Source organism: Aspergillus oryzae, chromosome 4, assembly GCF_000184455.2.
Source record: "Aspergillus oryzae RIB40 DNA, chromosome 4".
Lineage (NCBI taxonomy): Eukaryota > Fungi > Ascomycota > Eurotiomycetes > Eurotiales > Aspergillaceae > Aspergillus > Aspergillus oryzae.
This window is the reverse complement of record NC_036438.1, coordinates 2,180,807-2,208,173: the sequence shown is the minus strand read 5'-3', so window position 1 is coordinate 2,208,173 and position 27,367 is coordinate 2,180,807. Positions and strand designations below refer to the sequence as shown.

Genomic DNA, 27,367 nt, shown 5'->3' with positions numbered 1-27,367 from the left:
TGGGACCGAAATCACTTCCAAATTAGATTTGAACCATTGCTATTCCCTGTTCAAATCACAGAATAAGCATGTACTCCCGCGCCTTTAATCGACTTTATAAAATATATCTTCGAAGATGTCCTAGCTAACTATAAATAGTGGGAATGGGTTCGCCTACTATTCTAAATGCTCCATTTGGCAACCACGTCGCTATCCACAGCTCGATTGCGAACGTGCTAATGGACCGGACGCATTACAGGCAACGCGATTCAGGCTGGGTGAGTTTCTCTTCTATCTTATATACATACAAGCAAGTGCCTCTTCTAATTATTGAGCTTTAGACGGTATCATTGAGAATGATCATGGTTACCTCAAATGTTTCAATCATAAGGGCGAGCGCGTTTAGAGTTCCATGCTTCTATGGTCTATACGTGAGCTTGGCTTGGCCGAATACTTCCTTTGATATCACATAGGGAGAGCGTGACAAGCAACTACTCAACTTAGTGACGCTCTGATCATTGAGGATATAGTATGCTCCCGTGAAATTGGAGCATTATACTGAGGGTATCAGGCATTCAGGTAGGCCTTGGGTTACTTTGATCATAAACCGCTATATTCAGAACTGTGTTTTCGCTGTACTTATGAAGGTTTATGATATATGTTTGTTAGTGTTCAATTGATCGGCCCAGGTTTATTAAGCTTTTCATCATTAACAAAGTAAGAGATTAAGGACAGTAGTGAACAGTTAAAGCTGGATAAGATTACCACTACCAGTGAAGTCATATCTACGATCTTCTTATCTCTACCAAAAGAGATCATGTCATCATTATCTCCAATGGACTAGCGTTCCTATCCAATGAGCCGCACATTAGGGATCTTCGGATATTTATCTGAAAACCTCCATCAGATGCGATCGAGGCTTCCAGAGGTGCATACAGATACATCTAGATGATCGCTATGACGCGGATCGAAATAGAAGTGATAGCAAGGATGCGAGGATATAAGCGTGAGAACAAAAGTACCTAAATATACTATGATGTCAGGGATTTCCATGTATTTGTTGAATTACCTGGCCAATCAATATGAACTCTTTTTATATCAGCCAGTAGATGAGATACTTGTATGCGAACCTAACTGAGACACGCATCTGTCAGATGAATCTACTTCCGACATTATATGCGAGGGTGAAACATGCGTCAACAAACCAAATATTTCTCGGTAGATGATTGGTAAAATATGAGCCGTCAATGCATGCATCTTAAAAAGCGCCTTGGAGAAGATAGAAGATTACGTCGAAGCACCCACAATCCCCGAGTACGCAACACATATCTCACCATTGTGGCAACAATAAGCCCAGAAATTAACAGCTGGCCACATTACCCTTCTGAATTTAAGTTACACGAAGGGCAACAGCTTCCAATATATCTATCTCCGACTCTAGAGACGATGGTTTAATTATAGCGACGATGAGGTCATCTCAGTATGGAGAACTTACGCGTCCTACCCGCCACGGTTTCGATTGGATGATGCGAAACTGGGATGTGGAGATCGGCATTTCGTAGGGATGTTAGCTTCGTTCCCAGTACTTTACTATGGTACTACTTTTACTAGCGGACGACGACTCCTGACCGGCGGTCATGATCTTGTCGGCAGTTAATTAAATCTCGGGGCGCGTGCATCTCAAGCAATCAATAGCTCTGCAGATCTTGATATATCTCAGTGTCCGAGCTTGAAGTAGATGCGTCTATCGTAATTTAACTTGGAGAGGACCCTTCCTTAGTGTCCTCCACCAGCCCTGAGGCTAAAGCTGTGTACCGAATTTGGTAAGTGAGCCAGAGCTCCGTACCCAGGTGGTGTTATCTGAATCAAACCCACTGCATTAAGTGCCGAGCGGACAGCTCCGTTACGGAGGGCGGCGGGTAGGTCGGCATTTTTGCCTGTGCGTGCGAAGTTCAATTTCTTGTTCATTGTACGGAGTACTTGTGTGATGGTTGAACATGTTCAACATTACGTGTTCGAGGTATTCTGGAATGCCTACGTGTTTCGTAACGATGCCATACCACCTAGTGAGAGTCAGGGTTGGATACGATGAAGACAGAACCATGAAAATGCAACACAAGGGTATTTTGACATTGGAGGATCCCCAAAAAGCTATATATCAAACAGTCTGAATAATAAGACATGACCAATGCGAAACGGACCTCGTTCAAGTCTAGAATCAAAAAAATGAGAAAAGATTTATAGATAGAAAAAGAATCTAGCAAGAATGTAGAAGACGCTGATTCACATCAAATGCCCAGCAATGAACATCTCCCAAATATCGCTCCAAATGAAATTAATGGCTCCCGTTGCCCATAATGTATATCTAAAGATTTTACCCCTTGAATCATTCAATATTAAACCGGTCATGATCTATAGTGATCGCGCAGCCCGTGCTGCTTACAGGGACTTGCCCTTGGCGAACACCTGAGCACCGTCAACCAGGCGCCTCTCGGTGTTCTGTCTACCGTTGACGAAGTCTGGGTAGTTGAGGGTCAGCTCAACAGCGCCGTTGACGATGTTGTCCACAGCCTCGACACCAAGCATGAACGAGTGGTCCTGGTTACCAACCTCGTAGCGCCAGCTACCGAAGCGGCCACGAGACCAGATGTCCATGTTCTGGAGCTTGGGGAGAATCTGGGTGAGTGCGCCCTCACGCTCCAGAGAGGGAGTGGGGTAGCCGTGGTCGAAGCGACGGTGGTATGTGGAGACGATCTCGTCGGTGGGCTTCAGCATCTCGGTGTTGACGAGACCCTGGATGGATTCGGCAAGGAGTGTTTCGTAGTTGACGGGCTTCATGGAGGACTCAGAGACCTCCAACATGATAGACCAGTAAGGACCCTCCTTAGCTTCGTCGCTCTCGGGCTTGGAGCCGTCAGCCAGTTGGAGGGTAGGAAGCTTCTTGGAAGCCTCAGGCTGGTTGTAAGGAGAGTAGTTGGAGAAGATGGTGGCACGGTAGAAGGGGCAGTTGTCCTCAGGGAAGTACAACCAGCACTTGTCACCGATTCTGTCGGGGCGAGCGCCACGGATACCAACACCAATGACGTGAGTAGAGGAGTAGAAGAGCTCCTTGGAAAGGGTGACAAGCTCCTGGTTACCCATAGCCTCAGCAAGGAAATCCACAGACATGGTGGAAACGAGCTTCTTGTAGCCGACAGTGGTGCCATCGGCGAGCTGGACGGTCTTGTTGTTGGCGTTGACCTTGGTAACCTTGCCCTTCTCACCGAAACGAGTGTTCTCTTTAGGAAGAGTGTCGGCAACTGCAATCCAGATACCACCAGTACCCCCACGAGCGGGGAAACGGAAAGTAGCATTGGGACCCCAGTTACCAGCGGTCTTGTTGAGAATAACATTGGTGGTCACGGCCTTGACGTTGGGGGCGGCGACACGCTCACCGAGCCAGGCACATTGCATCTATATCGTGAACCATCAGCAAGTCTGTCTTCTAATGCACATTACTGGTCTATAGGAGCATTAAAGTACCTTGGTGGTGGGCACGGCCCAGACCTTGTAGTTGTAGGGACGCATGAAGAGATCGGCGATACCAGTTCCCATCATGCGAACGATCCACTCGTCGAAGTTCTTGGGCTTGGTGTTGGCAACACGAGCCTCAAGAGCAGCATCGATCATACCGTCAATGCACTTAACCTGCTCCTCCTTGGGAAGCATGGAGATGTTGTTCTGGAATGGGTAGGGAACCCATTGGCCCTGGCAACGGACGTAAGAGATGCGCTGGTGGCTGTACCAGTCATCTTCCTTAGGAAGAGCCTCGTCGATGCAGTCGTCAAAGTACTTGTAGTGGGAGAAGATAACGTGACCTCCGACGTCGTAGAGCTATCGCCTTATTAGCCATGCCGCCTTAACCAAGTCATTGGATTATAGTACATACGAAACCTTCGGGGGTCACATCGGTGGAAGCAAGACCACCAGGAGTCTCATTGCTGTCCACGATCAACCAGGAGGGGCCATCCTAAAACGACGACAATCAGTTCAATTATTCGGGGAACGTAGCTGAAGGATCGGGAATCGTACAATCTGGTTGAGACGCTTCGCGGCACCTAAACCAGTAGGGCCGGCACCAATGACGAGAACGTCAACGGAACTGTAGTCGGGCAAGACCCTGTGTCAGTGCATTGCGAAACACACCCCTGAGTATCGCGAGTACTTACATGTCTGGGTGGGTCATCCTGCCTTGTAGGATATCCTGGAAGCTGGGGACGCGGTTCAGGGTTCTGCGGGCGAGGCTAAGCATAGAAGGAGAGAGTGCTGCAGGGAAACTACAGTATTTAAGAAGCAGAGGACAAGAGAGTGTTGAAGGGAGAGAGAGGAATGGAAAAGAACGGTGAGCGAAGCAGGGCAGATAAGAAAGAAAGGTCCAAAGGTCGGCGGGTGTATCGCAGGCCGGGAAAACGAAACGTGACAAGTCGAAGCTGTGGGGGGTGCCTGTTTCAAGTTTAGACCCTAATAAGACGAATTACACGTATGGTAATTGATTCGCAAGCCCTCCAGGTTAGTGGTTGGTTCAACTGTGGTAGAGCCACCGGTAAGGGGAATAGGGGAAACCCAAATAAAACTGCAAGAGGCAATCGAATTAAAAAAAGAAAAAGAAATTAAAAAATAGAACAATTAACAATAATAGGGGAACTTAATCTTAATGTCTAGAACTTCGACACGAGGCGAATCCAACCCCGATCTATGGATACAATGTACCAATTTCCAAACAATTTCAGAGTCCTTCTTCGAAGTCCCTCTATAGGACAGTACCGTACCTGATAGATGTACACGAACGTTGGGTAGTATTAACTGGTACTACGACTTATGTCGCCTACCGTTCCTTGCAAGGGAATATCAATTCATCGTAGTCGTAACCACGATGATCCTGCGGGATGCTGCCCATGATTGGCCCCAATCTCAATCCTTATCATCCCCATCTTAACATCCTTCACATCCATCAATGTAAGCATTGGTGGTAGGTTCTCTCGGCAGGCACCAGGGGCTGGAGAGACTGGAATGTCGAGGGTTGCTCTTATCCTAAAACGGGACGGCAACTACTCCTCTAGGCAAAGCACACCAGTCATCATGTTCAAACTGGCACATGTCTTCCCATCTGGTTTGCCTGTGCTGTGGTTAGCAGGAGGAGGGGCAGAAGAGAGTTTGTTTTATGTTAATTATAACAGTGGCAAGTATAATTTTCCGGGGTAGTTCTTGCCATTGCAATGTGCATATACATAACATAGTAGTCACACTTAGAATTAAACTCTCTATCAAAGGTGAGATAAACCCTAAGATCTGGAAGGAAAAGGTTATATCCACTCAATCATCTCTATAGCAATGACAGTTGGGTGATATCTGACAGGATGGTTCACGGCGATTCAATTTTACAGGAGCGGGAAGTTCAAGAGATCCAACGACAAATTACACAGTCGAACTTTGCCTATACTGTTCACGGCCAATGGCATCTGCACATATACGTCGTTACGTACTCCTGCTATCTTCCGATATTGGAGTTCTCCTACGAACTCTTCTGTGGTGCGATGGACGTCCGTATTCGAGCCCTCATAATAAAACTAATAAGACGATCGTCCCTTATTCGATCCATCAAACTTGTCAGGACCGATTTTGGGCTGAGCACATGAGCCGGACGCACGACGGTTCCACTGATTGTCCTTCTCAGAAAGGAAAGCTGAAGATGATCTCTTTCCAGAAACCCTGCAACGATGTTTGAACTTTGATCAGGGTCAACGGAGCGTTTAGCCACCACGGAAGGGTCCATGGAGAAAAGCTTTCTTTGATCCTTCTAAGCCCCAAGCTTGATTTGTGGCTGTTCTGGTTTGCCCGGAAAGTTGCTTCCATGGGAACGGGGTCTTCACAATCATTTGTCCCGGGGATGGTGCCATGGAGAGAGAATCTGAAAGAGTCTCCATTGTAGACACCCACTGTGTACCTGACTACATCGAACAGTAAGAATGGCAAGCAGTGGCAGAGAGGAGGATGCTACGGTACTCCATCCAGTAGGACAAATCAGGACCCTCGTGGGTCGTTGCGAGGCCCTGATCATCCTATTAAGGAAGGTGGACAGATAATCCATTTTAAATTTTATCTGAACGCCATTGAACCAAGGTGATGGCGTCAAATCCTCAGCCATCAGATCGCCGCATTCCCCACTCATAAGGGACCTCCGCCGTAGCGCTATGGACAAGTGGCCGCTGAACGCGGGTAACTGAATGCTTGGCCCCAGACTGCTTGCGTAATGCAGCCCAGTCAGTGTTAATTTTGATCAACACTCCATGTCGCAGGCTCGCAGCATGAATTCTTCCGCTGTTGATTTGTCCACCTATTCGAGTCTTTATCAGTGGAAGTGTTTCGGAAGCTGACGTTTGACAATTTGATGCTGTAACTCAAAACGGTACATTTTATTAGGCAAATTTGACAGGAACAGAATGTGTGGGATTTTAGTTTGAGGCCTGAGGGGAGAAAAAGGGAAAAAAAAAACCGTGGAAAATAGCATTATATGGAGGTACCTTGGATGGGGTTCGAATTTCCCAAGAACAAATCCGAACAACCAGAAAAGGGGCAAGAGAGAGAGAGAAAGTGGACACCTGGAGATTGACACCATTCGCCAACTTTCGCCACGAGAGTGATGGACATTGGCCTCGCCCCACACCATCACCAATGGAGTGCTGGTCCTATGGTTGATTCTACCCACCAGGAGGTTGGAGCAGTGCAAAGTATAATCAGGGTTATCATTTCAAACATATGCGACAAAGAGCGGGACTTGGCTAGGGATGGGTGTACGTACAACTGTGTTGGACCCTGATACTAGGGAACTGTTACTGCACCAAAAGCACAGGGTAGGTATGAGGTACGTGGAGAATCGCCAGACTCCAGCGGGTATGATACTTTACCCGTAATGTCTATACAAAACTGGAAGTCCACCAGAGAGACCAAAATAATTCTGCATGTAACAATGGTACTAATACAGTATAGTACTCTGTACGCGTAGTCACTATTGATCTGTTCATGTCCACCGCACTTTTTCGCCTCCAGTCTCCACCACGTCCTCCACTGTTTGTCGGCTAGAACTCGAAACCACCCGTCAGAATCAAATGGTAGCGTTTCAACTGCCGTCTGGTCGTCGAGTAAATTAATCCTATGGAGTAAAGTTCTTCGCAAGTAATTTTAAAACAGAAAAGGAAGATAAGGGATATTAATTAAATAAAAGAAAATAAAACTAAAAAGGATAATAGCCCATGTCAGTTACCAGGTGGTACCGGTATCGATAGTCATGCTTTCTGGTTACATTCTTTTTTTCTTCCATTCCTTTTTCTTTTTTTTTGTTAGTCATTACTATTAATATCTATACTACTATGAAATGGCTGGTGTTGTCCACCATCTTACATTTTGTATAATATACGACAGAAATGAGATATGTATGTAAGTAGTATGTACTATGTAGTGTAGTACTCCGTAAGTCGTACATATATATGGCTGGGAGGGAACGGAAGGCGTGTGCTGCATGCAGTTACTGGTGCATGCCTCTTAAGGGACATACTATGTCGAGTAAGCGTTGACCTTGGACTGGGTCTTAAGACGGGAGTCTAAGTGCAAGCTTGCGCTTCCCTCTCAGCGAACGACATATCTCATCCCGGGCCACGATCTCTCTTTTCTTCTCATCGATGCGGATCCCCGACCCTCTCTTCCCTGTTCTTTGCCTCGTCCTGCCCCCCCTTAAAAATAAAATAAAATAAAATAATCCCGCCAAATAAATCAACCCGTGCCGCGTTCTCGCAAGCTTACCGACAAAAAAGCAAATCACAGTCCATCCGCAGGGTAAGGAAAAAAGAAAAACGTATACTTACTACGTATTTCGCTCCCACCCTTTTCTCTTTCTCCTCCCTTCCCCCTTCTTCTCTCATGCTTCCCATCTCTCCTTCGTGAGCGCCAAGTTTGTCTCGTTGCATCTCTTTTCTTATTTTTCAGTTCAGACCAACTCTTGTCCCACTCGTTCATTCACTCACGCTATTCTTCACTTCTTCTTGGGCTAGACTTATTCCTTTCTTTCCAGTTTTCCTGTCGTTTCATCTTCATCCGTGGCCTCCGCGCAATTTAGCCAAAGCAGCCTTCTACGGCCGCGACCCTTCGAGTTCCAACGCTTTCTATCAGACCAAAGTCGTATCCTGAAAATGAGCTCCGAAGGAGAAAAGGCCAGGACCTCCGGCGAGGTCTCTCGTCCGGAGCCTACTCTGCCTACTGTTAACCCGGCCGCTGAGAGGGCAGAGCCTCCCAAGCCTGCCTTCCACCCCGCGGTTTATGTGACGTGAGTGCGCGGTTTAAGAAACGAAAGTCTCGTACAAGATGGATTTACTAATCTGCTCGCAGCGTGTGGATTACTTTGAGTTCCAGTGTCATTCTGTTCAACAAGCACATCCTCGATTATGCTCAGTTCCGTAAGTACACTCCTGAGATTTGTGTCTACAGAGGATCAGGATAGTTCTAACCTCTTTGTTATATAGGCTTCCGTAAGTTTACTCAATCCCTATACAGCGACGGTATCCTAATATTGTGGCAGCTATTATCCTTACCACGTGGCATTTGGCATTCGCGACCTTCATGACCCAAGTCCTCGCCCGCACCACCACCTTGCTCGATGGCCGGAAAACTGTTAAGATGACTGGCCGGGTTTACCTCCGCGCTATCGTCCCTATCGGTCTTTTCTTCAGTTTGAGTTTGATTTGTGGTAACGTGACCTACTTGTATCTAAGTGTTGCATTCATTCAGATGCTCAAGGTGCGTTCATCTCGATTACAAAACCGTTGTTCGCTCGCTCACGACGAGATCTAGGCTACTACTCCGGTCGCTGTGTTGTTCGCCACTTGGGGAATGGGCATGGCTCCTGTAAACTACAAGGTGCTCATGAACGTTTCCCTGATTGTCATTGGTGTCATTATTGCATCTTTCGGTGAGATCAAGTTCGTTCTCACTGGATTCCTCTTCCAAATCGGTGGTATCATCTTCGAGGCCACTCGTCTGGTCATGGTGCAGCGCCTGCTTAGCTCCGCCGAGTACAAAATGGACCCTCTGGTCTCCCTGTACTACTTCGCTCCCGTTTGCGCTGTGATGAACGGTGTCACTGCCCTGTTCATGGAGGTCCCTTATGTTACCATGGACCATGTTTACCGCGTGGGCGTCTGGACTCTGTTGCTGAACGCGGTTGTTGCTTTCCTGCTAAACGTTTCGGTTGTCTTCCTGGTAAGAATCATTCAGTCGATAGCATTTCGATCTAAACTAACTGTTGGCTACAGATCGGAAAGACCTCCTCCCTCGTCATGACCCTCTGTGGTGTTCTGAAGGATATCCTCCTGGTCGTTGCGTCGATGATGATCTGGCAGACTCCTGTCACCCTTACCCAGTTCTTCGGTTATTCCATTGCCCTTGTTGGTCTCGTCTACTACAAGCTCGGTGGCGATAAGATCAAGGAGTACACCAGCCAGGCCAACCGTGCCTGGGCCGAATACGGTGCCAACCACCCCGCCAAGCGCAAGTCCATCATCATCGGTGCTATTGTCCTCATCTTCTTCCTGTTGGCCGGATCCATGGCACCTAGCTATGCTGGCGGCTCTGTTGACAGAGTCAAGGGCTTGCTTGGTGGCGCCACTGCTGGAAACGCGTAAAGGCGTCGTCTAGCTTTGTGAAGTGTTCTGTCTCAGACAGATACGGCGTGGTTGCATCCTGAACATGGAGCGGTTTCAGGTGCCATGTGAAACTGAACGACACAGACTTACCAACCTTCTTTTCTTTACCTATTTATACCACTATTTACACAGTGGACCTCACGATAAACCTATGGCCCGCAGCTTAAAAGATAATACCCGTCAGCTGCAGTAGTCCCCGCGGGATGGACACCCGGAGTGCCAGGAGGTACGGCCACATGCAGGGAATGCAGCCTGTACCTGATGAACACTGGATGTCATCTCGAAGGGTTGTGATATGACTTGTGGATCTCGCTCGGGAGGTCCCTAGCTTTTGTTGTTTACGGTGTCGATCCTTTTTAGGATTCCATTGTATTGCTTGAGATTTGATGAACATTTGTGTCACGTTAAACTAGCACGAGGTTCTGGTGTCGGGATATTGCTTTATCTAGCTTTTTATATTGTTCTGCATTCCTTCTTGTGACTATAGATTTTTTTTCCTATTATTTCTGACAAAATAGACTTGATTGAAATATTCTAAGTGTGTTTGCAGTTGTGGTTGGTCATCGAGCAAGTACTACTACGTCGAACGGAATATGGGTAAGTAACTCCGGACTCGCTTGAGTGCCGAGGGGGGGGGTGCCTGAGCGTCGACCATGCGCCTTGCTTCCTCAGGCCACACATGCAAGGCTTCCAGGCTTTCCCAAATCGTCATTGACTTGCCCAGACCAAGTGGAGCAGCCGTTGACCCAATTGGCATGGACTTTCGTCAAACTGCAGGCCCACTCGTGGCCAACTGGCGAATGGGGGCCATGAACGGTGGTGACAGGGTTCCTGGAACGACCGGACGCGCGGACGGGGCTTGAGAAATGAGCCAATCGGGGGATCGTTGAAGGTCAGGGTCCCACAGGGTGGTTGCCCGGAGCGATAGGCCAATCGTCCAATAATGGCAGCATCCTTGCTGGTCGATCTGGAGTCGGTGGAGAAGACTAGCAGTACAGTAAGGTATGGTATGCAGCACCTGCACATTGCAGGTAAAATGGCCGACCGGTTGTGTATGGAACGGTAACGAGGCGAGCAAATCCTTCTCCGCATCGCATCCAGAAAAGAAGCTCCGAAACGTCCAGGCAAATCATCTGCTTCCCGTCAGCCTCTTTTTCACGCGTTTTTCTTTCTCTCTCTCTCTCCTTCCCATCCCGTGGTTCGCTGTTGGCTCCTCATCCTCTCTCGTGTTTTCCCCTTCCCTGCATCGTCTCTCCACCCTTCCCTTCCTTTCCTTTCTTTCTCTTCTCTTCTTCCTTTCTTCCCTCCTCTCATCATTGTCTCGCTTCTCTTTCATCGTCACATCCCCATCCTTCCTTCCTCGTTCTACCACCATCATCTTATATCTTCTCGTTGGATATCGACCTTCCTGTCCTTCTTCGCAACCCCAGCATTCGTTGCGCCAACCCTGTCGATCTTCTTCTCACGGCTTGGATCTCGTGATCCATAGGTTGCTCTATCTTGTTGGTTCTAGCTCACTTGATAAAACAGATCGGATTCTTGTAGTTGCCTCCGATTCTATCAGCTCTTTCACATCACCATGTGCCCGATGATGCTCAACAGCTTTTCCGACGGCCCTGCCATGGTCCTGTCCCCTCCCCAGGAACACGCCTTCCTTCAGTTCCCACGCCACTCTGGCTCGATTTTCTCGAGTGGTTCAAGCACCTCGTTTGGTGCAAAGCTAGCTGTGTCTGGGCCTGTCAATGGCAAGCCGTCGCGCAAAAGATCGCGTGATGAAGCGGCTTTCGAAGAAGCTATGAATTCCCCCAGTGTACCCTCCATCCCCGCGCCGGCCCCTGCAAAGAAGGAGGAGCCTATCTATGGAGAAGGTATGGTTCTTCTAAATCCTCGTACCGGGTTGGCTCTCTCCGCAGAGACCCAGACAGGTACATGGTACGAGGAAACGCTGGAGAGCGCTGCTGCTGCACCGTCTGTCTCGTCGCATTCTCAGGCGTTCCAATCCAGCCAGGCAAACACCTCTGGCCGGAAGTCCCAACGCCTTGACCCCTCCGCTCCCAGACTCGATGATATTGCACTCTCTTCGGTGCAGCGATTACAGGATAGCGGCACAGATGACAACCGCCGCCTCCTCGACGCCACAAACCGCTCGCCTAATGAGCCGCTAGTTGACGACGCGACTCGCCTTCTCGGTATCAGCTGGCAACGTATCACGTTCGACGGCGATGGCGACATGGCAGCCGCAGTGCGCGGCTGGAAAAAGTACATCGACAAACAATATTCTGCGTATCTCCTAGACTCTCAAATACTTATGAAGAATCGAGCTCTGAACGCTTACCTCGTGACCGCACGACCTGTCACGCCCTTTGGACCAGCAAACTCCAACGCCTTCTACTTATTCAACGACGATCTCACCCAGGCTCAACTGGTTGCATCCGCTTGGGAAACCTGCATTCAAAACCTCCGATCGAATCCCATTGTCTTTGAGGGGACTCAGATTCTGAATGCTGCGCACCGATCAGTCAATGCTGCTTCCCTTCAAACACAAAATATCCTCGGCGCAAACCCCGCGGACGCCGGCCTTCCTCTCTTACAAACCCTCTCGGCGCAGCCCGTCAGCAATGGCGTGAGCGTTGGGCTGAACGGCAGCGTAGGAATGGGGACGGGCATGGACATCGACGCGTGAAATCACGACACGGGCTTCGACAGCGCACGCGAACAAAAAAGCTTCGACGAGTTTTGCTCACATCTTTCGCTTCGTATCTAACAATTTTTTCGGCACAGATCTTTTCTCATCGTCTTTTGGGTTCTTCGGCAAAACGTAATCATCCGGTATCGGGAATTTGGTGATATCATTTTCTGTTCTTCCAACTTTTAAGGGCGCAAAAGGTGGTATTCACTTGCGGTGTTCGCTCATGGTTTGTCATTTCGATTTTCTTTCTTCTTTCATATTCACATTGTGTTTATAATTTCGATCCGTCGTTGTGAAAGATTTCATAAGAGATCAAAAAGAAATAAATATATTCAAAGAAAGAATAAACATGAAAGAAAAGCCGGTCCTTTTAGCAGAAATCAAAACCCCACTTGTAGTGTTGTCAGGCACGATTGACAACTCATTCGGGCATCCACCCAAAGTAACTTAAGTTGCCCTACGCACTCCACTCCAGACAATATGGATGTACTATGCGATACTAGTATCCTATGTGGAGCTAAGAAAGACAAAGATCCCAGAAATTAATAATGCAAGTAAAAAAATAAATAAAGTAGAAGAGGAAAACCTAAGAACAAAGAGAGGCAAAGGAACCACCGTAACCTAGATGAATAACAACGCTTAAAGTGAATAATACTGCAATGACCCGGAAACATAACCAAGATGATAGGATGAATCGCATTACTTATAGATAAATGAATAATTTCATCTTGGTAGCTAAGACTTCAAGGTGTCTATGTATACTTACTTGTAAAGGAGCTTTGAACTGAATAGGATTCCTATCTATTTGTAAAGCTCTGTATCGCGGAGTTGAGCTTGGTGAGTACATGAATATATATTTGTGCAAAGTACTTGTTACAACAAAATGACATCAGGTTTACTACTATATTTCTCCATCTTTGTTGGCATATACTTTGTTTGTCATCCATACTGGCATTGAATATACTCATAAAATAAATTACGTTTTTTTTTAGTTGGTCGAGAACATTTGCATGGCCGTGGATCTAATGAATAAGAATAGTATTGAGAGGAGAGATCAACATTTTGATAGACTAAGTGCAGATCCGGATGTAAATGTCATATTTCCCCATTTGTGTCGATGAACACCCTGCTCAACATTCCAGCCGCGTGCATTGCTAAACTATATAACTATTTAGGATATATTGCGCGCTATAAGAAGACAACGAATACAACTACAGATCCATTCTATTAACCCACCATCTTCGACTCATCGTAGCAAACGCTTCCCAGGATATAATCCATGTGCCCTATTCCTTTAGTGTTTCAACACTCGTGGTGACGACAATAGGTTCCTTCCACTCTTCCGACGAGTCCAATGATTGTGGGCTCTTGCGCATGAAGAGGGAATCGATCTCCTCGAGATTGAGGTTGGCGGTTTCAGGGTAGAAGAAATATAGAAGCTAAGCATGCTTGTTAGTTATTATGGAAGAAATGGCTGAGGCACGATTTTGGCTCACCGGTACGAAGACAAGGTTGAAGCACATAAAAATCAGGTAGCCCTTCCATGCAAGATCGTTGATCAAGGTTGGTCCGATCATGGCCACGAAGAAATTCCACAGCCAATTTGCCGAGACTCCGAGAGCTTGGCTATTTTGTGAGTATTCAATTAGCTTTGCACAAATTCCACAGGGGCTCCCGGTTGGAATGAAGCTATTATGCCTACCCTTTCGCTCGGACGTGAAGGGGGAGAATCTCCGGCCCGTAAACCCATGGTATGCAGTTAATGGACGCGCCAAAGATGAGCATAAATAAGAAGAAAAATGGCACCGATGCGGTAGCTGCTGCTTTCTCCAAGGAGGTGCCTATTCGGGAATTAGCAGACCCTAAGCTCTCTGCTCCTCTGCCCAGCCATATCACAAGGGGGCTTACTTACCCTTGAAAGACAAAAGAATGGAGATCATCATCATACAAAGAAATAATCCGAAGGATCCCCACATCATCGGCTTTTTTCGACCCAGTCTATCGGAGTAGAATGTGGGATAGAACGAGCCTTGTGTAACGGGATCAGCAGACCTTCTAGATAAGCAGTGTTCAGGAGGAATGCTCGGTTACCTATGACAAACATAACCTGAATCACACCTCCCAGCAGTAAACTCAACTCCTTGTCAAGGCCCACATTGGTCTCCAACACTGCCATCCTCAGTAAAGTTCAAGTTGCATGGGGAGCATGATCCTTACCTGTAGTGACATAGGTCTTGCTGAGAATCAGTTTTTGTTGGGGGAAAACAGATATTATCCGGCTTCACAACTTACGACTATTATGTTGACTCCTCCCATTTGGTTCATGAACTGCAACCCGTAAGCCAGTAGTACACGTCTGCCCGTGTGCAGTTCATCTTTCTTGAAGATCTGGGACCACCTGTATTCTCCGCGGAGGTTATCCAGCTGAATAGCTTTGGTTATCCCTTGCGACTCTTCAATTATCTTTGGGTCATTCGCAGTGCGATCATGGAAGTCACAGAGCACCTGCAAGCCTTCACCTCCACGACCTCGCCGGTATAGCCATCGAGGGCTCTCCGGTAGCCTGTTTACACGTGAGATACGCGTTCAACAACATATACACAAAGTCTACCGAGTTAGGGGTAAGAACACTCACCCGAGGACCATAACCGTCACAATGAGAGCAAAAATGATTTGGCAGGCGATTGGTAGCCGCCAATTCACGGGTCCTTCAACATAGCTCATCCCGTAGTCGAACCAATAGGCAACGACAATGCCCACCCCAACGGCAAGAGGTTGGCTACATACATACATTCCTCGTTTCCGTGCGTCACACAGTTCCGATTGGTACACTGGCACAATACTGGTAAAAATCCCAGTGCCGATTCCAGTAAAGAATCGCGACGCCAGCAATTGCGCTGTGGAAAACGCGCAGGTTTGTGCAATGGCCCCAGCCTGAATGGAATGTTATCTGAGCGGTCATTCTGTCAGCTTGGACGTTGCAAATGAAGACATACCACAATCCAAGTCATCGAGAACCACATTGTCCTTCGAAACCCTAGCCTATCTCCAATCATGAAACACACTCCTGTCCCGAGAAAGCAACCTAGATTGTAGATCCCGACTATGATCCCAATGGTAGCTGAGCCAGGGTGATGTACAACGCTGAGAAAGTCTTCATTCCCCACGATTCCGGAAAATACACCCTGATTGTAACCTACAAATGATCAACGCAGAAGTTAGCTTGCTGCAGTACCACAATGAGTTTGAGGTCTCGCACCAAATAAGACAAATGATATTTGACAGGTGAGCATGATGGCCATCCGAAGGCCTAGCCCTCGGCCGTACATGTTAAGCTTCATCATGTTGCGAAGAGGATACAGGGACAAGTTTGAGACAGGGTGTTCGAAGAGTAAGGAAGGTAGCTGTCCGAAGGACTTTATATAGAGAAATTAGTATGCTTCAGTTTGTCAATCAGCATGCAAACACAGTGAGCTCCATGTAGTCTGAAGTGGATCCAAGCGCATGCTATTGGTGACGAAGGAGCCTCAGTGCAGGATGCACCCTTGCCCACTATAGATACGTGATTCTCAATATCAAAAGTCCATACTAACCTTTTGTAGACGCGTGCAGGAGGGGCGTTCCATACCAACCGGAGAAACTCCGCTCCTGACTTCAGGATAGGGCAAACAGAGTAGATAGAGTCAGCCGGTAAATCGGCAGCATTTGACAATCCTCTCTGCTTCATCATGATTCATGCATTCTGGGCTGCGGAGCAGGTACCCCTCCGCATTCCCCATGATCAGCAGATTCGGGGTCTGGACTGGAAAGTCTCGAAGCCTGTGAATAAATCCAGCTTGCAGGATATGGTGGGTTTCACTGGATATTACCTCCGGACTTAGCTTGAGATGCACCACCGCTGCACAGAGCAAGTCCCTTTCCGAAGGAGAATGCATAACCCTCGTAAACTCTACCTTAGAGCTATGACCTCGGCCGAGAGCATAAGAATCGCACCTCTGGGAGGGCTGTTGCGTCATAAACTGCCCCTTGCCTGATGGTACTGCGGCCAAGCGCATTTATGAAGTGGGTGGGGGAGAGTTAGCCTTCTATCTAGATGGCATTGGCGATGATATAGCAGGCATACTAGTACGGTAAAAGGATGCATGTTGGATCCTTAACAGGATCTGAAGCACAGTGAGTATGGAGTACAAGAGAGGGGACATCAGTCTACAGCAACAAACGATAGTAGTGGCGACAGTGGCAACTGTGATGAGGTAGAAGCTTGAACTTGGAATGAAGCTGTGACCATACGTGACTTTTGGGAAAACGACGATCACACGTGATGGGTAACCGGAATGGTAGTTCCGAGTCAGAAAGGGAAGGAGTCGGGAGATTTCGTGCATGGTCACGGTTAAAGATGTGGACCTTCATGTTGTTATGCCATGGCCCTCTGGAAATCCCTAGGTCCTTCATGACGGGAAGTCGTTCATGATCAAGACGCTGGCTGCACGGAGGAACGGTATCATCTTGATATTCAAGGTTAACCAAGAACTAGGTTGTCATTTCTCGCATCCAAAGGTATCTATCCTATTCGCTATACGTGGTATTAAACTTTATAACTACTAGTCACACTAATCACTGTCATAGTAGTCGCTTCCTTCGTCATAGTAATCGTACTGTCCAGCAAAAGCAGCCTCCACACCATCGGGGTCTTCATCATCGTCGTACTCATCATCTGGTTCCTCATCCGAATAGCCGTTCTTGTCATCGGTGGCCGGCTCTGCGGCATTTTCCTTAGCGTCCGCCTGACCAGCTTTATCCGTTGTGACACCGGTTTGCTGAGTATGTTCAGTGACACTACGCGCGGGAACAGACGTTGGGGCTGGGGAGCCAGGGGCGTTAGCGCGAGTTGATGGGGTCGCTAGTCTAGCACGTCTCGAGATGCCCTCTGGTTCAACACTGACGCTACGCCGCGATGCCACACTCTGACTGCGGCTCATTCTCTCTCCTTCTGCCTTGGCGGCCTCATCTGCCCCCTCTTCGCCGAACAGTGACTCCAACAAACGATAGTTAATCTTCTTACTGAATCCCCTTCGTTCCAGCATTCGACGGGTTGCTTCTGCTGGAGTAGAAGCCCGTGTGCTTCTTCCATCACCGTCTTCGCCGTCGCCCTGCAGGTACGTGACATCACCTAACCTACCGCGACGACGCTTGCGTGGTTTATGCATTCCGGGCTGTGAGTCAGCCTCTTCCAACGCCCGTTTCAAAGCCTTGGCCTGCTGTGTCCGCAGATAGTCTTTGTTTTCGTGCACCCAAATCCGCTCCTTGATCTCGACCTCGGCTGGGGACAGTAAACAGTTAGAGACCTCAGGGTCTGATTCAAACTCCGCCTCATCGATTTCAGCGCTCTCGGACACAGCTTTCCTTGGCACCGTGGTGCTCTCGATCATATTGGAGCCCTTTGTCAGATAGGCGGTCATCTCATTTTCAAGGGCTTCCTCTGAGGCGATCTGATCGGGGGTCGGAGTTGGCAGAGGTCGTGCCTTGGAGCCTTTAGGGCGGCCCCTAGCCGGTTTGCCCGGGTTTTCGCCAACTTCTGGTGCAATTTCGCTCTCGACGGACGTTGTTGACATTCGTCTCTCGCCATCTGCTGCTATCAAGGCCGGATCGATAGGAAGGCTAGGAATAGCAAAGCCATCCGCATCAACGCGCTTCTGCTGCTGGGGAGCGATGTTCGAGGGCGTTGTAGCGGCATCAGTAAGATCTCCCTCAATATCCGCTGCGGTTTCCGTAGGTCTTCGTTTGAAACTCCGCGACGGTTTCCTTCCTTCTCTTGCCCTAGTGAAAGAGGGCGGATCATGGGCATTCTCCAGCTGCACCGAGCGGAATTGATCGACTGTCAATTCTCCACTTTCCGTTGCACCAAATTCATTGAGACGTTGGCTGATGGTGATTTCAGTTACTTTGACGACGTATACAACCTCACGGACCGTGCGCCGGAAGTTGTTCATTCGTGCCGCAAGAATTAAGGCAGCACCACAAATACCGGCAGGACGTCGACCGGTGGTCATCCAGTCGCGATTCATTCGTTGCACGATACGCACAGCTTCGCTGGCTACCTGCATTGTGGCAGCTCCAAATTCCAGCTGTTTGGCGAACCTATAAATCAAACTCTCCGGGTCGATCGGATTCATCAGAAATACATTACCACCTAGACGTAGCTCTTCCAGCAAAGCTTTATACGTTCGGCCTAGCTTGAACACATTGATCATGAGAACATCCGCAAAATCAATGAGCATTACGGTATTGCCGTCTTGCCGGCGACAGGCGATGTAGAGACAGACCGCGGCCACTGTTTTTGTTCGACGACCTTGAATGAAGTTCAAACCAACTGCGAGCTTGAAAACCTGACCAGCAGCCTTCGAAGCACTCTCCGGGATGTTCAGAGCACGGGCTAGCTGATTGATATATCGATTACCATTTTGCTCAGTAATCTCTCGGCTTTCCGCACCACCTCCACGCTGAAAGCCGGGTCCATAACTGCGGACATGAGTCTGATCTTCTCCGACAAATGTACCTTGAACAATTGCAGCACCAGACGATGTCTCACCGAAAGTCACTTCGGAGACAATATTTGCCTCGCTGATGACCGTACCACACCCAGAACAAACCTTCTGCCCGTCATCCTCGACAATATGAGGTGCGGGACAACCAGGGTTAGGGCATGTAGAAGTCTTCGGGTGAGTAGTCGGCTTGGCTGGTTGTGGCCGGCCAATGGGTTGTGGCCGTCTTATTGCAGCCGGATTAGGGGATTTGAGACTGGCCAGGCGACCCATCGGCGGTGCCCTGGGGCCAGCCTTTGAGGGGAATGGAGGGCGCATTCCCGGTCTAGAAGAAGACATGATACGCGGGTTCGAGTGTAAGTTAATGTTCACCAGTAACCCAATTCCAAAGAGGTCCTGAAACGCAGAAATATATAAAGTAAGGAGGTCTGAAGTGGAGAGGAGAGAAGAGTGAATGGGATCAAGGAGACATTCTTTCTATTGATGGATCGAGGTGATTGATAACAGTGGTCGGGATCGATAGCACTTGATGAGACGAAATGGATGTAAGAGAAAAAGGATATATTGGATTTTGACGTCTAGAAGCCGAAAAGTTGGTATCAGGTGTGTTTGAAAGTAAAGGGACTAGAGTCCAACAGAGAAAAAAAAGGATGCCAACTTTACTCGGCGACAAGGCAGATCTTTTAAACGAAGTAGACTAGATAGATATTCAATAGATAGATAGACACGCGACAAGCGATGCGTGGAGGGGGTGAAAAATTGGATGGCGACGTGATCAGTGCGAGCGACGACGCGTTGAAAAAGTCGGCGTGGTCCAGTGGGAGGGTCACGTGGCTGCCCTGAACTCCAGGCATTCTCGTCATGTTTCCAGGAGGAGCCGCCGTTCGATTCCCGCCCAGTTCGTGGAGTACAATATTTTCACCAAATGATTGTCAGGACAATATCATTCATCTGTAGTCAACCTTCACCAGAAGGTTGGCTTTTTGAATGTCACTGTATGGAAGGGGCCCACCTGTCTATTTGTCAAGTTTTTTGACTCTGCTCATGCTCATACAACCTGAAGGTGACCGTTTGCAGATATGGATGTCCGTACCAGGTCATTCTTCTCCCCCTTCAAATCAACCGATCCCACCAGGCGAAGGGATTAAGGATCTGCTAGGAAATAGTCTCCATGACTCATTTGATCTTATCCCCAGGTTGGGGTCGGAATCAAGATTCGCCACGGCAGGTCATTGTGGACTTGACATTTGACGCTATAATCGCTCAACCTCCTGTCGGTATGTCTGTCACATACCGACAGGAAATTTTCTCTTCTAATCGATGAAGTCACTCGACTGAAGTTGACTAATGATAACAAGATGTCCTGGTGTCATCTTGAATATTCGTCAATCTTGTGACGGTTCCGTACTTTGGAAATGAGTGATTTCTGCGTAGTTTAGCGTCTCTCCACAGCTTCACGCACAAAAGACGCAGCCTCTTTCCGTGTAGTACTTTATTGCCAGCGTGCCACCCCAAAATCAACATTTTATTCTATCTTCTACTTGGAACCTTTTCTAATGATTATAACATAATATATAATTAGACTTACCATCCTCCGCTGCTCCTGTTGTCACCGGAATTTTCCAGAAACATACTGCTTCACTCGTCGCTTGCTGCAATTTAACCCAACAGCTTCTCTCTCAATTTGGCCTCTTCTAATACGTCTTAACTAGCTGCCTTGATATTCACGACCCAGGACCTAGTATCTTCAACTTCGCCACTTTTTGCCTATCTTCCAAAGAATCAAGTTCTACCCGCTAGCAATTGCGCGATTCACTCTCTTGTCAAGGGATGCTTCCTGGTTCCTGTGTGTTGGACCTAATTTAGTGCTTTGCAGCTCTATACTTCTAAACTGCCCATAATGTCGCCTATATCAGATCACGCGTCTCGAAATCCTGCGGACCAGGACTCAAGGCACTTCAAGAGCACTTTCTTCGTCAGTAACGTGCATTGTTCTTCCTGCATCGCATATATCACGGAAGTCCTCTCAGAACTATCTGGCGTATTTGGTGTTGATGTCACTATTCTCACTCACGAGGTGCGAGTCTCTCATGCGGCAGAGACCAGTCCTTCTACCTTAGCCAAGGCTTTGATTCAAGCTGCTTTCGAGGTTCATCATGTAACGACTTGCGATGACAAAGGCATGGTTGTATCTGACATCAGCACAACGTCGTGGCTTTCCAAAGACTCTGTGCCTTTTGCGACGCAACAGGCTTCATATTCTAGCTCGACAACGCAGAACAGACACCTTGCGAACTGTGATGCCTGTCGGAAAGAGGAACTGCAAGGAATATCTGAGGTGCGAAACCTGTCAGAGACGACTCCTACTCGGTTAAGGGATGAGAAGAATAGTCAATTATTCGGTGTCAGTGATGAAGTATCGGACATTGCGAGTCTGGCACCCCGAAAGTCTGCGGAAAATGCCAAATCTCTGCAACCACTTGGCGATAATGGAAAGTTCAATGCCCGTATAAGCATTGAGGGTATGAGCTGCGCATCATGTGTCAATACAGTTACAAACGAAGTTCAGCAGCTTAACTTCGTTATGGAAATCACTGTCAATCTTCTCAGCAATAGTGCAACGGTCCTCTATACCGGTCCCCAGTCGAACATAGAGAAGGTGATTGAGCATATCGAGGACATTGGCTTTGAAGCCTCTCTCGATGAGGTAGAACAAATCGGCGTGACTCCGCCACAGAACCGGACTTCATCCTCGTACGTCGCTGAAATTGCTATTGGCGGCATGACGTGCGGGTCGTGTGCAGGGAGTGTCACGCGAGGGCTTGAAGAACTCCCCTTCGTGACAAAAGTTTCCGTGAATCTTTTGTCCCATAGCGGTACGGTAGAGTTCGATGGACACGATCACATTGATACCATTGTGGAGAAAATCGAAGATTTAGGATACGACGCCTCTGTCACGAGTGTCCTTCCCCAGGCTGGTGAAGGTCAGGATGATGGCAAGATCGAAAGAAGAACCGTGGCAATTCGCGTGGAGGGGATGTTCTGTCACCATTGCCCAGAGAAGGTCCTTAACTCTTTGAAGGAGCTTTCTAATGTTGAAATTGATGGCACACTATCTGTGAAGAACCCTATTGTTAAAGTCACCTATACTCCACGCCCTCCTTCTCTCACCATCAGAGCCATACTTCAGCGCATCGACGATGTTCATGATGCTTTCAATGCCACTGTCTACCACCCTCCGAGCATAGAAGACCGATCACGGGCAATACAGTTACACGAGAGGCGTAGGCTACTGTCTCGTTTCCTCTTCGTTTTGATAGTGGCAATTCCAACTTTCCTGATTGGTATAGTTTTCATGAGTCTCGTGTCGTCGGACAATCAGATTCGAAAGTATTTGGAGCAGCCAATGTGGGCTGGGAGTGTCTCTCGGATGGAATGGTCTCTTTTCATCATGACAACTCCTGTCATGTTCTATGGTACTGACTTGTTCCACGTGCGAGCTGCAAAGGAGATATATTCCCTTTGGCGCCCCGGAAGCCGTGTGCCTATTCTGCGGAGGTTTTACCGATTTGGTAGCATGAACCTATTGATTTCTGCTGGAACTACTGTAGCCTACGTCTCTTCATTGGCTGTCCTCATTATTGATGCTGTCGTGGGAGCTTCATCAATGAGCAATAGCACGACTTACTTCGACTCCGTGGTATTTCTTACGTTGTTTATTCTGGCGGGTCGATTTATTGAAGCATACAGCAAAGCGAGAACTGGAGATGCAGTTGCATCTCTTGGAAAGTTGAAGCCTTCCGAGGCTTTACTCATTGTCGATAACCGTGCTGCCGAGCAAAATGATGTTGGAGCTAGTTCTGGCGAAGATGAGATCCACAGAATCAATATCGAGCTGCTGGACGTCGGTGATATCGTTAGCATACCTCATGGAGCTTCACCCCCTGCCGATGGTGTAGTTGTCGACACCAACACTTATCAGTTTGACGAAAGCTCATTGACAGGAGAGTCGCGACCTGTCAAGAAGTCCGCCGGTGATCCTGTTTACACAGGATCTGTGAATGTCGGTCAGCCCGTGAAGATCAAAGTATCCGCAGTTGGAGGGGCATCGATGCTGGACCAAATCATCGCCGTGGTGCGTGAGGGCCAGAGCAGACGTGCTCCCTTGGAAAGGGTTGCGGACTTACTCACATCCCACTTTGTTCCCATAATAACACTTATAGCCGTATTGACATTCATTATCTGGCTTGCGCTGGGTGCTTCTGGTGCCTTGCCAGATGACTACCTTGATGTTGCACATGGTGGCTGGGCCTTCTGGAGCTTGGAATTTGCAATCGCAGTGTTCGTGGTTGCTTGCCCCTGTGGCCTGGCGCTTGCTGCTCCTACAGCGCTCTTTGTTGGGGGAGGACTTGCTGCCCGACATGGTATACTGGTCAAAGGTGGAGGGGAAGCTTTCCAGGAAGCGAGCCGCCTTGACGCCATTGTATTCGATAAAACCGGTACCCTAACGGAAGGAGGAAGCTTGACAGTGTCTGACCATGAACTGCTCATTACAGACTCTGAGGAGTTGCAAGTAGTATGGTCCCTTGCCCGAAAACTGGAAGAAAGTAGCAATCACCCGATTGCTCATGCGGTTTCAGCCTTCTGCAGTGGCAAGGAGTCAGCCAGTATACTCAGTTCTGATATCGAAGAGAGGCCCGGACAGGGAATGAAGGGCAGGTTCACCGTGTCTCTGGTGGACAAGACCGACCAATCGAAAAGGACAACCCAGTACGAAGCAGCGATCGGCAATCAACGTCTACTCCAAAGCTTAACTTCACCTAATTTCGATGACTCCCAACTTTCTAAACTTCTTTCAACCTACCAAACAGAGGGCAAATCCACCGCGATATTGTCATTGCGTAAAGTCGGCTCAGGGTCTTCAAATGATCCCTACTTTACCCCAGCAATCATCTTCGCAATCTCTGATTCAATCCGACCGGACGCCGCTCAAATAATCTCACAACTTCAAAAGCGCAAGGTCGACGTGTACATGTGCACAGGGGATAACCAGACCACCGCCCACGCCGTCGCCGACATGGTAGGCATCCCCCGATCCAACGTCATGGCCAACATCATGCCCGCAGGGAAAGCAGAATTCGTCCGTCAAGTCCAGGACGGCGTATACCCGCCAAGAACCGACTCAGAAGCCGAGAGCCAGAGAAACGAGCAAGGTACACGATCAATCGTAGCCTTCGTCGGTGACGGCGTAAATGACTCGCCTGCTCTCGCAGCCGCAGATGTCAGTATCGCCATGGCATCCGGGTCAGACGTCGCCATGAACTCTGCAAGCTTTATCCTCTTAAACTCGGAACTCAACACTATCCTTCAACTAGTTGTACTTAGCCGTCGGGTATTCAACCGCGTCAGGATGAACTTCGGTTGGGCTGTTGTTTACAACCTCTGTCTTGTACCGGTTGCAGCCGGGGTGTTCTACCCCATTGTCAATGGTCATGAAATGAAAATTATCGGGGGTGAGACAGTTATGGTTGATAAGCACTGGAGGCTGAGCCCCGTTTGGGCTGCGTTGGCGATGGCTTTGAGTAGTATCTCCGTGGTTTGCAGCAGTCTTGCTCTGGGGATTGAAAAGAAAACTATCAAGAGACTTCTTGGTCTGGACAAATGAATGGTTGTTTATATGGGTATAATGTATTGATCTTACTCTATAAGTGGGGTTGTAGCCTTGCGGGCTTTATGCTGTGTTGGTCTGTATGGTGCTGGGTTTGTTTATGGATGGCCACGCGCTACGATTTCATGCTGAGTATGGCGTATACGTCTTTGATAGGCTTTATTTCTTAATATTATTGCTCTTATGTATTCACTCTGACTTTCGTCTCAGTATAGCCCATAGTATCAGCACTACACTGGTGAGGTATACCATATATGAGATACTCGCAAGCGACCTAAATGCAACTGAATAAAAGCCTGACAGTTACAAAGATAGAATATCGAGCCGATACCGTGTTGCAAACCAAAGCATCTTTGGAACTATCCACACGTCCCCTGAATTGCAGAGAAATCTAAAACATCACCCATCTTCCCCCCATACCTCTGCTATCTTTTTACTGAGCACCTTGGCCACCTTCTTTCTCCCCACCGCAGATGATAGCCTATCAGATACCATTGTCTCCCTGCCCTTCTGGTCCAACGCCTCAAAGGCCTGTATAAAGGCTCGTGGAGTGGGCCACCGGCGTTGAATCTCAAGGGCTTTGTCGCCCGTCACACCACGCGTGCACATGAGCATTTTCAGGAATACATCACGGAGGGAGAGAGACTCTGATTTAGAAGCCAAGGCGGCAAATGTGGGGAAGGTTACAGCGTATGTAACAGAGGGAGTCTCAGCTCTAAGTTGAGTAAGAGCATTGAGATATGATTGCGAGGAAGACAGTTGACGACTGGGTATCAAACTGAGGGTATGAGTTGGAGGACCATCTGGTGAATCAGGGGTAGTCTCCTGTGTATACATTTTTCGGAGAAGCAAGGTCATACGGGCCAGATAGCGAATCGTATCATCCAGGTTCTTAGTTTTCTTGACGAAGTAGCCGTTAACGACCTGCGTTGATGCGATGGCGGAGGCGACCATTTCCTGATATTTCATCGCGATTGCGGCATTAGCGTCGTAAGAGACGGCGAATTCCTCGATGAGATAGATAACGTTTTTCATCCCGGATCGACGGAGGCGGAACTTTTGCTCGTGGAATCGACCGTCTTTGATTGAGCCGATGAGATCGTCGAGACGTTTTCGTTCAACGATGTAGTCGAGCATGACTTCGTCGCCTTCTTCGCCGTACTGCGAGAGGAATTTCGGGTCGTGGAATTTGGCTACCCACATTGCGTCGCCGAGCTCTAGTGCGCGCACTTGTGTGCTGATGCCCTTTTTGCTGAGCTCGTTGGAGATGTAGTCTCTGTCTGTCGAGGTTCGGACTTCTCGGGTGTCCAGGACCAGCTGGACGGTGAAGCTGTTAGGGGGTAGGGTGAAGGGTGTTACCGTGGTGTCTTCGGAATCGTTTCCTTGGTTTATTGAAGGGTTGAGGATTGCTTCGAGGTCTTCGTTGTTTTCTTGACGGTGAGATTCGGGGCCATTTTCATTGGAGTTTTGGGCACTGGATGTGTCCTGGGTATGTTAGACATCTGGTATACACGGTGGTTATATTACTCTCTTACCGATTGATTTCCAAAGGACAGGGTGTTCTGGTTTTCAGGAAGGGTTTTTTTGATCCGCTTTGCAACCTCCCATCCTTCTTCTGTAAGAGCATACTTTTTCAAGGGATGGCCGTGGTCATAGACTAGGTCTTTCTGGAGGAGTGTTTTCATCGAGCTCCACGCGGTAAAGAACTTGCCGGGATCACTTGGTGCGGTGAATGAGCTGTCGCAATATGGCTCTGCCCTGTCAATTAACTGTGCTTTTGTCAAGCCCTGAGAGGAATTTTCATCGAGAGTGGCCAGACCCAGCAGAAGTGCGTAAGGTCCGGACCGTAACGCTGGAACATAAGGTCTTGCTTTCCGGGGCTTTTTTGCCGGTTGGCTCTCTGATGCACCTTCACCTGACTGTCTCTTACCGTTTGCTGCAGCTCCAGCTGTTAGAAACCGGTTAAGAGCATGTCAGAGATTGAAAACTCACAATTGTTGGGACGCTCAGGCATGGGAAGGCCATTCTCCGCACAATGAGTTTTTAATTTCTCGGTCAACCTGTCGCATAATTTAGGGCCAAGGCCATTGAGCTGCTGAGCCTCAGATGGATGTTGAAAGACTAATGGACATGCTTTCATCGACTCGTAGGCCTTTTTGTATCTGAAGAGAGCGTATCAGCATCGGATTCATCAAGTAAAACGTGGCTATACTAACACAGTCACTCCTTTACTGTTACGTTCTTTCGCTTGGTCCAGCCATTCTTTAATCCACCCCAAGAGAAGGGGGTTCGCACATGTTTCGCTCATAGTTCCTTGGCCTGGCTGGACGCTAAGAGGCGTAGATGTGATTTAGTTCTCTCTACGCCAAAGAGGTACCTGAGATGGCAGCTAAGAAAAAAATAGCAATGAATGCACCTCCTTCCCTGAGTATGTATCACACTGCCATGCTTTTCCCTTCAAGATGGAGGCAGCAGTCTGTCGGAGTAAAACTGAGGACAACGCGCTTCGATTTCACGCGTATTTCCATTTTGGGATTTAAGTGTGGCTTGAAAGCGGCTTTATGTGGCGGTGCAACGGGCTTCCCAATATATGTGCCTGATACATATGGCACTAAATGACATCAGATCGTAGCCATGAATTAGACTCCACTTATGGACAAATTACTACATTGAGAGTGATCATTATTCTGGACCATGCATTGGACCCAGTCTTCCAAAGTTCCGAACAGTGTAAACCGCGGGCGCTTAAAGAAATAAT

At 48.3% G+C, this 27,367-nt stretch overlaps 7 protein-coding genes across 7 annotated transcripts; 3 read left to right on the top strand and 4 right to left on the bottom strand.

Moving 5' to 3' along the window:
• Positions 1-2,418: 2,418 nt before the first annotated feature.
• Positions 2,419-4,204, bottom strand: AO090012000855 (protoporphyrinogen/coproporphyrinogen oxidase; the record flags this gene model as incomplete). The annotated part of the gene is made up of 5 exons (XM_001727754.3): positions 2,419-3,432; positions 3,502-3,852; positions 3,908-3,988; positions 4,051-4,120; positions 4,188-4,204. The coding sequence occupies 5 exons, from the start codon at positions 4,202-4,204 to the stop codon at positions 2,419-2,421; spliced, it is 1,533 nt and encodes a 510-aa protein (XP_001727806.3).
• A 3,997-nt stretch (positions 4,205-8,201) lies between these two features.
• glfB (UDP-galactofuranose transporter) lies at positions 8,202-9,689 on the top strand (the record flags this gene model as incomplete). The annotated part of the gene is made up of 5 exons (XM_023236664.1): positions 8,202-8,335; positions 8,398-8,465; positions 8,588-8,805; positions 8,860-9,267; positions 9,321-9,689. 5 exons carry the CDS (start codon positions 8,202-8,204, stop codon positions 9,687-9,689), a joined length of 1,197 nt encoding a protein of 398 aa, XP_023091568.1.
• Positions 9,690-11,289: 1,600 nt separating this feature from the next.
• AO090012000852 (uncharacterized protein) lies at positions 11,290-12,393 on the top strand (the record flags this gene model as incomplete). Its single annotated transcript, XM_001727752.1, has 1 exon — positions 11,290-12,393. The coding sequence occupies one exon, from the start codon at positions 11,290-11,292 to the stop codon at positions 12,391-12,393; it is 1,104 nt and encodes a 367-aa protein (XP_001727804.1).
• Positions 12,394-13,685: 1,292 nt separating this feature from the next.
• On the bottom strand, positions 13,686-15,743 carry AO090012000851 (sugar transporter-like protein; the record flags this gene model as incomplete). Its single annotated transcript, XM_023236663.1, has 9 exons — positions 13,686-13,838; positions 13,896-14,025; positions 14,102-14,240; positions 14,312-14,428; positions 14,491-14,568; positions 14,685-14,962; positions 15,035-15,333; positions 15,396-15,595; positions 15,659-15,743. The coding sequence occupies 9 exons, from the start codon at positions 15,741-15,743 to the stop codon at positions 13,686-13,688; spliced, it is 1,479 nt and encodes a 492-aa protein (XP_023091567.1).
• Positions 15,744-17,009: 1,266 nt separating this feature from the next.
• Positions 17,010-19,214, bottom strand: AO090012000849 (transcription factor TFIIIB subunit BRF1; the record flags this gene model as incomplete). The annotated part of the gene is made up of 1 exon (XM_023236662.1): positions 17,010-19,214. One exon carries the CDS (start codon positions 19,212-19,214, stop codon positions 17,010-17,012), a length of 2,205 nt encoding a protein of 734 aa, XP_023091566.1.
• Positions 19,215-20,020: 806 nt separating this feature from the next.
• AO090012000848 (putative copper resistance-associated P-type ATPase) lies at positions 20,021-24,606 on the top strand (the record flags this gene model as incomplete). Its single annotated transcript, XM_023236661.1, has 2 exons — positions 20,021-20,037; positions 20,808-24,606. 2 exons carry the CDS (start codon positions 20,021-20,023, stop codon positions 24,604-24,606), a joined length of 3,816 nt encoding a protein of 1,271 aa, XP_023091565.1.
• Positions 24,607-25,008: 402 nt separating this feature from the next.
• AO090012000847 (crossover junction endonuclease MUS81) lies at positions 25,009-26,917 on the bottom strand (the record flags this gene model as incomplete). Its single annotated transcript, XM_001727748.1, has 4 exons — positions 25,009-26,094; positions 26,145-26,557; positions 26,602-26,771; positions 26,826-26,917. The coding sequence occupies 4 exons, from the start codon at positions 26,915-26,917 to the stop codon at positions 25,009-25,011; spliced, it is 1,761 nt and encodes a 586-aa protein (XP_001727800.1).
• Positions 26,918-27,367: the final 450 nt, after the last annotated feature.